General features: G+C 37.0%; 1 protein-coding gene across 6 annotated transcripts; it reads left to right on the top strand.

Annotated features, from left to right (window-relative positions):
• Positions 1 to 311: 311 nt before the first annotated feature.
• Positions 312 to 13,937, top strand: arfgap1 (ADP-ribosylation factor GTPase activating protein 1). Of its 6 annotated transcripts, XM_082533064.1 has the most exons (14): positions 312 to 523; positions 946 to 1,112; positions 3,793 to 3,863; positions 4,261 to 4,370; positions 4,683 to 4,854; positions 5,106 to 5,206; positions 5,313 to 5,399; positions 5,855 to 5,969; positions 6,068 to 6,124; positions 7,348 to 7,380; positions 8,275 to 8,331; positions 9,667 to 9,726; positions 10,185 to 10,240; positions 10,362 to 13,937. In XM_082533064.1, exons 3-14 carry the CDS (start codon positions 3,804 to 3,806, stop codon positions 10,699 to 10,701), a joined length of 1,248 nt encoding a protein of 415 aa, XP_082389190.1. In that variant the 5' UTR covers positions 312 to 523; positions 946 to 1,112; positions 3,793 to 3,803; the 3' UTR covers positions 10,702 to 13,937. The 6 variants fall into 6 exon arrangements, with proteins under 6 accessions (XP_082389190.1, XP_082389189.1, XP_082389192.1 ...); XM_082533063.1 differs by lacking the exon at positions 946 to 1,112; XM_082533066.1 differs by lacking the exons at positions 946 to 1,112; positions 9,667 to 9,726 and having other exon boundaries at positions 10,191 to 10,240.
• Positions 13,938 to 13,972: the final 35 nt, after the last annotated feature.

A 13,972-nucleotide genomic window follows, 5' to 3' on the forward strand; every position in this document is an offset into this window, starting at 1 on the left:
TTAATCAGAAAAACTCACATTGAATTTTGGGATATTATTTCAAGTATTTCAAGAATTTGGTGTGCAGTTTTTAAGTGTTTTTTAATATGAGTTTCTAAGTTTGCTGCTTGATAAATCAGACAATGATAGCAGAGTGCTGAAATGTGACCTTATTTATTTATTTATTTATTTACAAACTGTATTGTCGTCGTCGTGGTTGTGGACTGTGACTCAAAAAGAAAAAAAACCTCAAACCCCCACACACTCCAGTCCAGTAACAAGCAGCAATGAGCAGGTTAAAGGCGCCATTAAAATGCAAAAGAAGAAGAAGAATCACTCCCATAATGCATTGCATTGCCAACGTATGCAAACAGGAACATGGCTACCGGTGTTTAACATCAGCATTCTTGAAAAATTATCTTCTCCCTGACCGACATAGTCTGTGATACACCAGCTTTTGCTGATCCTCCGCGACAGGAGAAAGGTCGGAGTTTATCAGTAGACTTTGGAAACAGCTCCTCGCTTCTTCGTCGGTCACAGACAGGTAACGGGTCAGTTAGCTAGCTCCCGGTGAAGCTAACGCTACCAGTGCTGCTAATCTCGTCAGTTCATTTAAATGTTATCATCGCTGTCATCTCCTTTTGGAGACGGACTGTGAATCATTAGTCAAAGCAAGACGTGGAAAACACACCAGTATACTTTTATACCTGTGCTGTGAAACACACACACATTAAGCCCCTGCATGGGGGCGGTAGTTTTTGTGTCTCCCAGAGCTTTGACACGTCTGCACCTCAGCTAAAACTTAATTGTCATGTAACTCGTAATTTGACTGTTAACTAGACTGCTGCTTGCTTTTATGCTTTATAGGGAGAGCAATGTAACAGCGTATAATGACGTATGTTTATGGTTTATAATTAAGCAGCTTGTTTGCCAGTTATCGTAGATATCTGCCTTTTTTTCATTCAGATCGCAGTCGCGTATTGATCAGTTAAACAAGCGTGAGGGGGAATATGTTAATGTCACAGACATAATGCTGACAGAAAGAGACTAATGCTGAAAGAAAAAGAAAGGGCAAAATGTTCTGGAGTGACGGTGGAAGATCGGGTCCTGCTGAAGTAGGAGCACCATTTTCAGTAAGCAAGCACGGTAACAATGTGGCATTTAAGTCACCGAGTGGAACTACACACTCGAGGAACACTACATTTATTTACACCGAGACCACTGCCCCACAATCTGCCCCCAAAGCACAGCTAACCAGGGCTGAAGGCGAGGAAATTAGAATCTAGAGATGTGGCAGAAATCACCACAAGAACCAAACTTCAGACTTGGTAAAGGTCATGGTAAAATAAGTGCATTGGTGGCAAACATGAGGTCCAGGAGGCCAGAAGTGACCCAGCAGACTCCCAATTTGGATCTCTGGACCATCTGAACAAGTAAAGGAGGGCGTAACTCTTGAACCAAGTTTTATAGCTTTTCTTCCTGATAAGGTCCTCCCATATGTTTATTCATTGTGTACCTAAGCTCTTAAGTGACAGAAATGTGCCTGTTTTTTTTTTTGTTGTTGTTTGTTTGTTTTTTTACATTTTATTACTGTCTTCTATAGATGGTTCAGTGTTTTGTTTTGTTTTTCCTTCTTACAATGGGACTACAGTACAAATCAATAACATGTTTTCTATGACTTGATAAAACATCTATAATTGCAGGAGCTACCATTTTTTTTCTGTAATTATACAAATGTATTTCTCACAGTTTAAGCCCAAAAAGTCCTGCTGACAGATTTTTCATTTACTACAGCAGCATTTCCTTATCACGCAGAAAGGTTTATGGATGCTGTCGAATTATTAACATATCTCAGAGATTAAAAGTGTAGTTAAACTTCTTTACACTGACAAAAAGAAAAGTTTCACTGATGGAAGTGGGCTGTGTGCAGCCCACGATGTAAAATGAGTTTGACCTTCCTGCACTAAAGTAAGGGGTGAAAGTTAAAGGGGAAAAAATAGTTATAACGAAGGGAAATGTTTAAAAATGAAATGTTACACCTATTTCAGTTTTTAAAAGGATTTAGGATTTTCAGAAGACTTGGGTATAACAGTATTTTGTTATGAGAGAATATAATAATTTTGAGGAGTACTCGAGTATGAGAATATACTGATAAGGCAATCAATTGCTGAGAGGGGTACATAGAGTGAGTGAGCATGGGAACAAAGTGTATATGATGAGTTGTCAGCGTAATCCTGTTTAATGAAACCAGATTATATTTGCAAGCCGTCTGCCAGCCAGTGAATAGCCAAAAGCATTGCCAGTTGTTATTTGAAAATACTCAGGCTTTGTAGGATATCTTTTTTTTTTTTTGCTAAACATGTGCAAGACTTGGTAGATGTTGCTTCAGGTAAAACTCAGATGTCTGGTTTACCCTGTTATGTAATATCAGCATCTTTTATTATTGAACAGATTAGATAGGCAGTGGATTAGCCAGTCAAGCAGACTTATTGTCAGCATTTTTTATTTTTTACAGCTCATTAATCTTCATGACCTTTATTAATGTGTAACAAGGAAACAAAGGCAGGGTTGTATTTAAATACATAGGCATGTCTGGTCTGCATACAGTAAAGGCATTTGGTGTTTATTTGCTACTGTATCTGACAGAAAATGATGCATTTTTTCTGATAAAGAAAACAGATGATATGCTTGTTTTGAAGTGGTTTACTCAGTGGTTGGGAATTTCCGTTGGTTCTGGCTAAAACGTCTGGGGAGGGCGGATCAGTGAATACCCTAAATGGCATTCACTCATTCACTGGTTTCAGCTTCTCAAATATCATAATACTCATACTTTTCTTTTATTAGTAAACTAATCAGTTGGAAAAACAAAAAACAATTCCACTTACTTTGTCCTATTTCCATTAATATTTATGAAAGTGTTAATCTTTAAAAATGGGTACCAAAAGTGCAATGAATGACATTATAAATGGTTAAATGATGACCTGATATGGCGGAGCACTGCAGTTTAAACAATACATTTTGTGTTCACTGATGGTAATTACTACATAAATCTATTAAGTTTGTTTGAGGTTGTGGAGAGAAGCTATAAGAATCATTGTGATTGCTGCTTGGTGCATGTTGGGCAGGGGTCTAGTTTGATGCTGTCTCTGTGCCGTGGTCAAAGATAAAAACGTGAAAACAAAGAAGCTGTAGGGGTTTCATGATTGTAAAATGGTGTGGCTAAATTACCTGCAGTAGCCTCCCACATTGTGCATACTTACTGCCAGATGCAGCAGAAAATCAGGTGAATATTTGATAATTCATTAATGCTTTAATTTGAATTCACAATAAAATGTTAGATTCATTCTTCCTGTGAACAAAAAGCATTTAAAAAGTTACATTTATAACATTTTTCATATAAACTTTTACAGTTTGTCAGCAGTAACTCGTGGTTTGATGAATATTTGGTTGAATTTTGACCTCTTACTGCAGCTTTTTTCTGTGTGTGTTTCATGGCTGCAGCCTGTGGAGCAGGTTCAGGTCCTTTAAAGTTCATCATCTAAACATTTCCTCTGATTGCTGTCCAGCCTTTGGATATGTTGGTTCAGTTTCACAAATTAAACCTGCCCTCTATAATAGAATACAAAAATAAAGTGATACTCCAGTGAGACTGTGTGATTTCAGTGTGGGAAACAGATGATGGGTATTGGTGGCATTTAATTAGTTGCTTAGCAACATGAAGTTGGGTTGATGAGTATTAATTCTCAGGGGTTTGTATTAGTATTTTTGTTCCAGTAGTTGTCTTTAAGATGATCCTCTGCAATTTTGTTTCAGTGTGAGTCATCATGGCGAGTCCAAGGACCAGAAGAGTTCTGAAGGAAGTGAGAACTCAGGATGAGAATAATGTAAGTCCTTAAAGCTTCTGATCCATGTGGCTTAACTTCAGTTCTTAACCAAAATAATCTCAGCCCACCGGAATGTTTTTATTCTACTTTACAGAGAAGATAGCAGCTCCTTGAGAGGTTGCACTTTTGCACTATCGTCCTCTAAATGGCCCCAAATAAATGAATCACAAAAGGGCACACATTCTAGTTTAATTAGAGAAGGTTATTTCTAATATTCAGATCACACATTAGGAAAAACTGTATCATAGAGTTTGTTTGTAAGAACATTAGTTGGCTTTTTGCTGGAGAAAATCAAATGAAGAACTCCAGGGTATATCATTGAATATGAAGTGTGTTGTTGTTGTTGTTTTTTTACCTGCTTATATTCATCTGTTTTTTTTTTTTGGTTTTTTTTCAGCTGTGTTTTGAGTGTGGAGCTTTTAACCCTCAGTGGGTTAGTGTGACATATGGCATCTGGATTTGTCTCGAGTGCTCTGGCAAGCACAGGGGCCTGGGAGTACATCTCAGGTAACAATGTGATGAGTCATGGTGTCTCTTAACTTTAGTCACATTTTTGTGACATTTGGCAAACTACAAAGACATGTTAAACTTTGAGATAAGTTTACTATAGTAAAATAACATAGTTATTAGTCAAAAAAATACATTTTAATCAAATGCTCTAGTGTATATATGGATTGGTTTTGTGAATATGTTACATTATTGGAAGAACATTGTTTACAAGCAACAGTCCAGAGTAGTCTGTGTATTCCTTCAAATGATCACAAAGAAATTGTTACAGCCTGATAATATGCAGTTTTATCTTTCCTTCCCCGTCTGCAGTTTTGTGCGCTCGGTCACCATGGACAAGTGGAAAGATATTGAACTGGAGAAAATGAAAGCAGGTGGAAATGGAAAATTCCGCTTGTTTCTTGAATTGCAAGATGATTATGATCCAAACTGGACTCTGCAGGAGAAATACAACAGCAGAGCTGCTGCACTCTTCAGGGACAAGGTAAGCTTCACACTCAGTTCTTAATTATTCCTGATGCTTTTTTTCTTCCAGTAACCCACTCACAGAGGACCGGATAAAACATAATGGAATAGAATAGCCCTTTATTGTCATTGTACATGTACAACGAAATTGTGGTTTAAATTATAAATGTATATCCTCAGTAATGAGATATATTTAGCTTGATATGTTTAGATATAATGCTTTCCAGTTTGCGCTAACATCTTCACCCTTGTTCATCACTGCATTGACAGGTCGCAACATTAGCAGAGGGAAAGGAGTGGTCCATTGAGACCTCCCCTGCAAGAAACTGGACGTCCCCTCAACCCAAAAGCACTCTTTCATCCTCTCATCGGTATGAATGAAGGAGATTTTAAACTTACTAATGCTGGGTCTGATACTAGATAGAGAACAGCAGGCATCAAAACAGCAAATTGATATTTCTGTAATGTAAAATTTAGTTCTGGAGGATCTGGACAGAACTCGGCGAAATCCAGTGATAAAGCTTTTGAAGACTGGCTGAGTGATGATGTTAACTCTTATCAGAGGTAGGTTTCTAAAGTTTTCTATAAACATTAATATGGCAGCAAATGACTATTTGCTATGCAGAGATACATAGTGTATATCAGTGACATCTTTGGCAGAGAATAAGGTGTCATTCCTGTAATTATTGGTGTAACTTCATTTGCGCATACAAGGAAAAACATGAACGTTAAAGCTATATCGCAAACTACTGTGTGGAGACTTTGAGAGATAATTCATAATTATTTAAAAATGCCAGCTTGACTTCATATTTATGACTGTATCTTGATTTATTGTCTCTCATGTACACAACCTTTCTGGAAATGGATAAAATCCAAAGTAATGAGTGACGTTTGAAATGTTGTTGCCCTTGTCTAATATCTGAAATTTTGCTAATTGTACATTTAAGTTTCCTTTATGAATCTTTGTTCTATTGGCTTGTGTACATTCAAAATAAAAAAAATCTTTCCTGCTTTTTCAGTGGAGGTGGTTACAGTGGGAATCAAGAGAACCGGTACGTTGGATTTGGCAACACAGTGACCCCAGAGAAGAAAGAAGAGGACTTCCTGAACAATGCCATGTCCTCTATTTATTCAGTAAGTCAAGACACACTTTTTTGGGGGGGTGGGCTGAACTGTATTTTAATTTTTTTTCTTTCTTAATATAACTTAACTTTTAAACATTTTATTAACAGGGTTGGAGCAGTTTTACTGTTGGAGCTAGCAAGTTTGCCTCTATTGCCAAAGATAATGTAAGTGACTTCAAACAAAGGTTAACTCATTCAATTTAATAATAAACTGAATAGGAAATGTATTCATTTTGTTTTTCTCAATGTGATACCAAAATCAACAAAAGCAGGCATTTTTGCATAAGCTTATTGAGAGCAAGATGTCTACACTATTTTAAGTGAGGTGTTTGTATTGTAATAGCTGGGCTCTACCCTGGGTTGTCTTAACCTGATTGCTGATGTCAGGCTAAGTGGTCACACATGGCTGGATGGCAAACTATAATTCTGGAAAAACATGAAGAGGCAGAAATTAACACAGCTCCTGCAGAAAAAGCAGTGGTTTGAGTGAAAGTAAGAGGAAATGCACTGTGTGAAAGTGTTTATTTAAATGTTTTGATCAGTTAGACTGGAAAAAATTACTATGAAGGTTAAACTATTTGAAGGCATTGAAGGAAAGCCATCAACAGCGCTGACTGTCTAAGAAGTTAACACACTTATCAGTATCACAACTTTATCATTAAGACACTGCCCATTGTAATCTGATAGATTATTCTATTAAATTAATGGTTAAATGTGCATGTGACAGTTTTAGTTTTAATCATTTTCAGCTGTGTAAACCCATTGGTGTGTAATTGTCAGAGAAAAACAAACGAACCAAAAAAACAAAACAAAAGTATAACTTTAGAGCCTCCTACTGTCTGCCTATTGAAGTCCAAAAGACCTGCCAGGATTAGTGATGCTATTTCCTGGAGAAGTGATTGGCCAGTAGGATTTCATACCTGTTGACCTCTAATCTGAAACCCAACCTGCTCTGAGGCAGGTTAGGTCTGCAGCCTAAGTTACTATGGTGATATACCCTAGAAAGAAGTTAACCCTCCTTCCCCAGGGTTAACCCTGAACTTGCCTGGATAAAACAAAAACCTGCTTTGCAGTACAGGCCTCTGTACTGAACATCTTAAATCTGGCCCTGAGAAATAGAGTCCATAGCATAATAATTTAGCAAGAGTAAAAATGAACATTTTTCCAACTAACAGAACATTTTAAAAGCTAAACCAAAACAAGCCAGTACACTCTGGACATTACCGGAAACTGATAATGCCAAAAAATTAAAAACTGAAAATAGAAAAACTATAAATCTGATCCACACAAAGATGTTTTATTTTCATAGAATTTATGTTGGGCATTTAACTTGTGTATTTAAAAAAACAAAACTTTAAATGGTGATTATTTTTGTCCCTCTCATGCAGACAACTAAACTTGCAAACCAAGCAACCTTAAAGGTAAGTCTATCGCATCTCGAGTAGCCAGTTATTGCTCCTGTTAATAAAGGTTTTTGACTCTTCTACAGACTGTATTAAGTAGTCTCCTCTTTCTTTTGATGGTATAAGCATGCGTATGCCATTTGCTTGTAAATATTTTAATAATATAAACCTACAAGCAATAACTGTATTACTACTTTACTATCTCTTTGCCTTCTGTGGATCTAGTTAAGGGGCTATAAAGCGCCCCCAGAACCGGTAAAGCAGTTTGTAAATGCATGGTGCTTCTTTTATATCTTTTTTTTTTTTTTTAATATGTATCTACCATTTTTGTTTTTTCAGAATTATTGTCTGCTTTTTAGTTATTTTTTTTTAACACTTTTAAAGAAACCTTTAACAAAAAATGTTGTCAGAATTGTCGTCTCCATGTGCTTCTGTTTGGTTAAACACAAGGCATTTTGTCTCTTCTCATATTTGAATTTGGAATATATGGATAACCTTTAGGACAAATGGAATAGGAGTGAACAGAAGCACTGTTCACTCACATCCACTGATTATGGGTTATCCTTTTTATGCATGCCAGTGTTTGTGTTTACTGCTAACAGCGCTGAAGAGGGACAATGGTATGCAAACACCTGATTGGTTTCTGTGAAAAAACGTGGGGAGTCCTTGATGCTATTCTGTAGAATTGAACACACAGAGTAAGAAGCAAAAATATCGTAATATTTGGGGTTATAGATGTGCCATGCTGCCAGTGTCTTGAACCATTACACCCTCTAGTGCTTGTTCAGTGTCATGGTGGATGGGAATGCTCAGGCTGCATGCTACTGCAGAACAAGCAGCTCAGTGTCTTGCAGTACTGTGAATGTTAAACTGTTTCATTCAAGTGAACTCTCCTCTCTGACTTCCAACTAGGCCACTGAGTTAGGACAGACATTAAATGAGAATGTTATCAAACCTACTCAAGAAAAGGTAACATTGATGTTTGAAGTTGTTGATTTGGTGGTGGGATGCAGTGCTTTTAGACACGAAACAGCTTCAGATGTGAATGTGCTATTTTCTCCGCTGCCTGTCTGTGCCAGTTTATCTGCTGTATGCCAACTAACATTAAACGACAAACCTGTAGTTTCAAAGATGGAAGGGGGGGGGTAAACACAAAGCTTTGTCTCTCTCTCTCAGTCAGTGACTCAGCTGTGGGATTTGCAGAAGCGTACGACTGTGAGCTGTTTATTTGGGAACGTGTGTGAGTCAGTGTGAACTGTCACTGGATCAAGCCTATAGCACAAACATTTTTAACAGCCAAACTCTTTGTTCACGTCATGTCTGAGTTCAAAGTCTCCAGCTTTCAGTGCACAAAATGACATCACGACTATTCTACTAGGTTTTGGTGTTGCTTTACTGGAGCCATTTTTATGTTCTTGAATCAGTGACAGCCGCAGTGAATTCCCTATAAACAGACAGCAGCATGCATAGATTCTGTAGGCAACAGACTATTTATTTATTTATTTTGTACCATAAGCTTCCTGAAAATTCGTGGCTTGTTTTCTGAGTGCTGTTAAGGCTCAAAGCTGTTACGCTTGAGCTGGTTTTGGTTGCATTCAGGTCAAAATGCAATCTCAAAACCACCGGCTGTCTGCTCACAGTAAACAAGACGTGATGCATCCTGGAGCTCTTCATTTGAAAGCCACAGCTCGTTACCTTTGGGGATTTGGTGTGTCTGAGCTTTGTTGTTGTTGTTTTTTTTCTCTTTCTTTTGACATCATGTAATATTAGAACACATGTTACCATTTTTGCAGTAATAGTAAGTGTTTTTGACACAATGCTTCTGCTTAGCAGATTTAACTGCCAAGTGAGCAGCTCCTGGATGTCATCTTTTTAAAAAAAAAAGAAAAAAAGAAAACAAAAGTATTTTTCCTTTTTTTTAAATTTTTTTTTTTTTAATTCAATTCCAGCATCAGCAGGGTAATTGACTTTTCAATCTTAACTGTTACACATAGAAGGGTGCCTCTTTTTACCATGCTTTGTAGTGATTTATTCTCTTTGAGTGGACCGACAGAAACAAAATGCTTTTGTCTTTTAATGTAGTGTTGGCAATATTAATTTAATGTATCTGTAGTCTGTGCTTTTTTTTTAAACACTCTTTACTGTCTTTCTTCTTCTTCCTCTTCTTTTAAAACATCTGTGCTGTTTAAAAAAATAAACAAAAAAACTATTGTTTTTTTTCCACAATCAAAAATGAGCTCTTCACCACGCATTTCATTAGACTGTTGTTTTTATTAGTTTTTAACAATAATTTGGCTCGTCCAGGTGAAAGATGGCAAATTGCTAGATGAAATGGCAGTCAGCATCACTGGGCTGGCAAACAAGGTAGGAATGGCAGACATCTGCCACACTGTGCTGATGCAAAACCAGTCTCCCAAGTGAGGAGCAGTAGCCCTGGCACTGCTATTGCAAACAGTATCCAAAACTGCCGGAGCCCCCCGATACACTATACGCTCTAGTCCTCCAAGGAGACTGGTTTTGCAGTGCCGTTAAGTTTGAACTATACTAATTACATTTAATTTCTTGTTTTTCTTGCTGCCATTTTGTTGTGGTGGTGAGTACATGATGTAAAAGAGTTAGAAAATGTGTTTTTGTGTCATTTTAATATTACTGCCTTGCTAAAACTAATTTGTTTGATTGTGTAGTAAAAACTGATTTGTCGTAATGGACTTGTTAGGACTTATTATTTTTTATTACGTTATTCTTTGACCTTTGAATGAATGAAAAATAAGGTATTTTACATGTACAGGTACACTTACATAAATAGTTTATTTCCTCCTTAGGTTCAGGGAGCTGGGTCAAAGCTGACTAATCTGTTCTCTGGAAAACAAGAAGATGGGTAATAAAAAAAAAAAAAAGCTTAATACACAATAAATGAAATGTTTCATATTCAGAATCCTAAGCACTTTGTGATGCAATGCTGTAAGCTATGGCCTGTAAAAGCATTTCTTTATGTTCAGGTCTGCTGGTGAGAGCTACCAAAACATGGATGCCACTGAGGGATATCAGGGTAGTTCTAGCCAGCCTGTTGCAAGGGACTTCTGGGAGACCTTTGGCAGCAACAGCTCCTTAAAGGCTAAGAAATCTCCCAGCAGTGACAGCTGGACCATTGCAGATAATTCTGCCAAGAAGAGCTCTGACAGTTGGGACAATTGGGGCTCTGAAGCAGCATCCAACAACAAACACAGCACAGAAGAGAGCTGGGAGGCTTGGGACAACAACTGGGAGAATGCAGATGGTAAGACAAAGAAGAGTCCCACGAAACCTGCTGAGGAAACCTGGGAGAACGCAGACTGGTAGTGACCTCACAAATCTACATCTTCTTACCTTTTTTCCTACTCTGGCATTTTTCCCTCTGACTCTCTCTGTTCATCTCAACGGCACTTACAGGGAAAGCTCCATTAGCTTTGATCCTGTTAATGCATTTAAAATATATTTATTATCCTAGAAGCAAAAGAATGAAGCCCAGGGATGAGTTGAGCTCATCATGAGACGACTATTCATAACTTTACTGAATATCAGTCCTGTATATTATTGTAAATCGTCCTTATTAAAGGGAATTGAGCTAAATCAGACCATAATGTACTGCCTGGACCTAATACTCTTAAAGGTTAAGAAGCCAGTGTTCATACTGGATCGCAGGTTTAATTTCCGTATTAAAAAAACAAAGCATGAAAGAGAAAATCTGATGTTGTAAATTTGAACCCTTGTAAATACAGTATCACCATCTAAACACTAACAACTTTATGTTCTGTGTTTAATCAGGTTTGGCCCCTTAAACATTTTCATCTCTGTTTTGTAAAATGGATCAAAAATACTTTTTCACATAATAAAGTTCATTCCACCTCGTGTTTACCATTAATCAAAATCTCTTTGGTCACGTACAGTTTAAATAAAATGATCTGATGTATAATGAGTTGAGAATAAATCTCCCTCATGGTATTAATTAATTTCATTTTAATGAGCAAGTAGCTTTTTTTTCCCTTTCTTTCCATCTTCCCAGTAGAGACCTGCAGATACAACACTGTCATGTTATCTGCACCAGCAAAAGTGCAGATAGGCGAAGGCAACAGAACGCTTTGAAGTTTGGCATGTCTAAAAGTTAGTAACTGCCATTCTGCTAAAACGGCTGCTTTAGGGTAAATCCAACTTGAAATCAAATTTTCATTGAATTTGACCCCCGTTTTGCATTTGCGAGCTTTTTAAGCCCTTTGATTGGTTGGATGAGTTAACTTTCAGTCAGCACAACCTGTCTGTAGGCCCAATTCACACTAAAATGTTCTTTTAAGCACATCCAACATCATATTTTATTTTATTTTTTGTTACACATCCTTTCAAGTAGTGTTGCTTTATGTTGCAACATTGTTTTTTTTATTTGCTTCACTGCTTAAATTAAACTGCTAAATAAATATGCCCGGAATACCTGCCAATGCTAGAATAGAATGGGGGTGGTATTGCAATATTGTGTGTTTTCCTCTCATTCTGACCTCAGAGCTGTTTGAAGTGACTTGAAACAGAATGAACTTTCCCATTAGAGTTCATGCAATCAGATCTGGCTGCATTCACTTGCAATGTGGTTTAGACTGGGCTCAGGTTGGACCAGGTGTTTTGATCAAGTTCTCTTATTAATGAATGAATAAATAAGAGTAATCACTCATATTATTAAACAAAAGAAAATGTATTTAAAGATTTCTAGTTTTGTTTTCAAGAGACATATTGTGAAATTTTTAATAAGTCATGTCTAAAGATGATATACAGTTTATTGTAGATAATTTCACACGAGAGGTCCTCTTTGCTGGTTATACTCTGTGTACTGTATGCAAGGGTGATGGTTGTGTGTCATTAATTGGACACAAGTTTGGATTTTTAGACTGTTTTATTATCAGCTCGTGACCATAGCTGGTGACAGGTCATTGTAGATTTTATCTCATACGAAGCATCTCTGTGTCGAGTGTTGTTGCACTGTGGTCGTTGTTTATATTACGAAGATTCTGTGTCACCGATATCTCTACACTGTATTAACATCTGAATTGCGGGGTAATGCTAATGAGGCTCATTATATGCTGGATGCTTTGATGGTCATAGCTCTCAAATGCTTGTTATGAATTAATTTAATCAACCTAGTGCATCCCTCGGTCAGATTAAATGGCAGCTGTGCTCACGTTGTTCATCAGAGATGCAAATGCATTTTTGAAAAGTTCATGGTTACAACAAGCGGAAATGTAATCAGTGTAAAATTGGGCTCTAGTAAGGTGTCTGGGTTGAAGTATAGGGCAATTTTGCATCAGCTAATTTCTTATGTGGCCTTTCATTTCCTGTAACCCTGTAAATTTGTTGCTTTTCATGCAAAAAATCTCCTCATACAACACTAGTTTAATGTCACTAAACCAATTACAACTTCAGGTTTTGCTAATATCAAAAGTAACATGATTGATTTGCATTTCCTGGTGCTTTTATTGGCCAATAGTTTACTCCTGCAGACAGTCCTCATTGGACACGAACACTTAGCTGATTGATTATTGAAGAATAAATGCTCCATTACCATTTTCCTACCTCTAAGAAGTCTTTGCTTTACTGCCTGGGTTAATTTAGTGAACATGTTTTATTTTATTTTTCTTCATTCTTTAGCACTGTTTTATTGTAGACCTTATCACCACTGGTAGTGTAACAGTAAAGCAGCAAATATGAGTCTACAGTGTCAGTCTGTTTTCAGTGATAATGTGGTGCTGTAAAGAAAAAAATAATTTAATAATCACTCCTGGAAGATTTGTGTTGCTAAACCTCTGCAGTCGTGTTCATGTCTGGTCATGTGATCAAAGCCTTAAACAGCTGTGTTTGCTTTCTGTTGATACTGGTGCCACTTTACTTGTGTATATGTCAGATAACGTCAAATGATTCACTGTTACCCTCAACTTTTCCCTGTATTACTGAAGTATGTCAACTGTTTTATTATTATTTTTAACTTTATTATGGCATAAAACTGACTGCCAGTAAATGGATAAATTCTTTTTGATCTGCTCTCACTGTATCTAAACTGTTTAGTCCTGATATACCATAGTTTTTCTTTTAGTGAATCTCTTGCTGGGGTTACTAGTAATTGATTTTTGGATGATTTGCAGAATTAGTTTGTTATCAAAATGCATTTAAATGACTTAAAATATTTTTTTCTCTTTTTTTAAAAGAACTGATTGTATTTTTTGCCACATGAAGTGAGTCAAATTCTGAACTTTCCAGAGCAGCAGTTCTGCTCATTTTCTGTGCCTGTGGATAACTTGAGAATGGGTATGTCTGTGTTTGTTGACTAAACTAATAATTATGTCAGAAATTGATGTCATGCATGAGATGTTATGTGATGCTAAAAACATTCAGTTGTTTCCTAAGTGAATTTAAGTGCAGTCGTCTGCTTGACCCTTCAAGTTTCACCAGCAGACATCCTGAGGTGAGCCAGTGTTACCGTACCCCCTCCCCCAAGGCTCTGGATATTTCTCCTGTACACATGTTTCTGTGTAAAATTAAAGAAAAAAATGTGTTGTGAATGCTTTTGTGGTGCAGTCTTCTGTTGATTATGTGG

Source organism: Aulonocara stuartgranti (genome assembly GCF_965226115.1).
Source record: "Aulonocara stuartgranti genome assembly, chromosome: 5".
Lineage (NCBI taxonomy): Eukaryota > Metazoa > Chordata > Actinopteri > Cichliformes > Cichlidae > Aulonocara > Aulonocara stuartgranti.

What these genes read in the sequence shown, in the direction of transcription:
- arfgap1 (XM_082533064.1), top strand. Translation starts at nt 3,804, where the DNA reads ATGGCGAGTCCAAGGACCAGAAGAGTTCTGAAGGAAGTGAGAACTCAG. An exon ending in GAACTCAGGATGAGAATAAT is followed by an intron (nt 3,864 to 4,260) that starts GTAAGTCCTTAA and finishes GTTTTTTTTCAG; the next exon opens with CTGTGTTTTGAGTGTGGAGC. An exon ending in CAAACCAAGCAACCTTAAAG is followed by an intron (nt 7,381 to 8,274) that starts GTAAGTCTATCG and finishes ACTTCCAACTAG; the next exon opens with GCCACTGAGTTAGGACAGAC.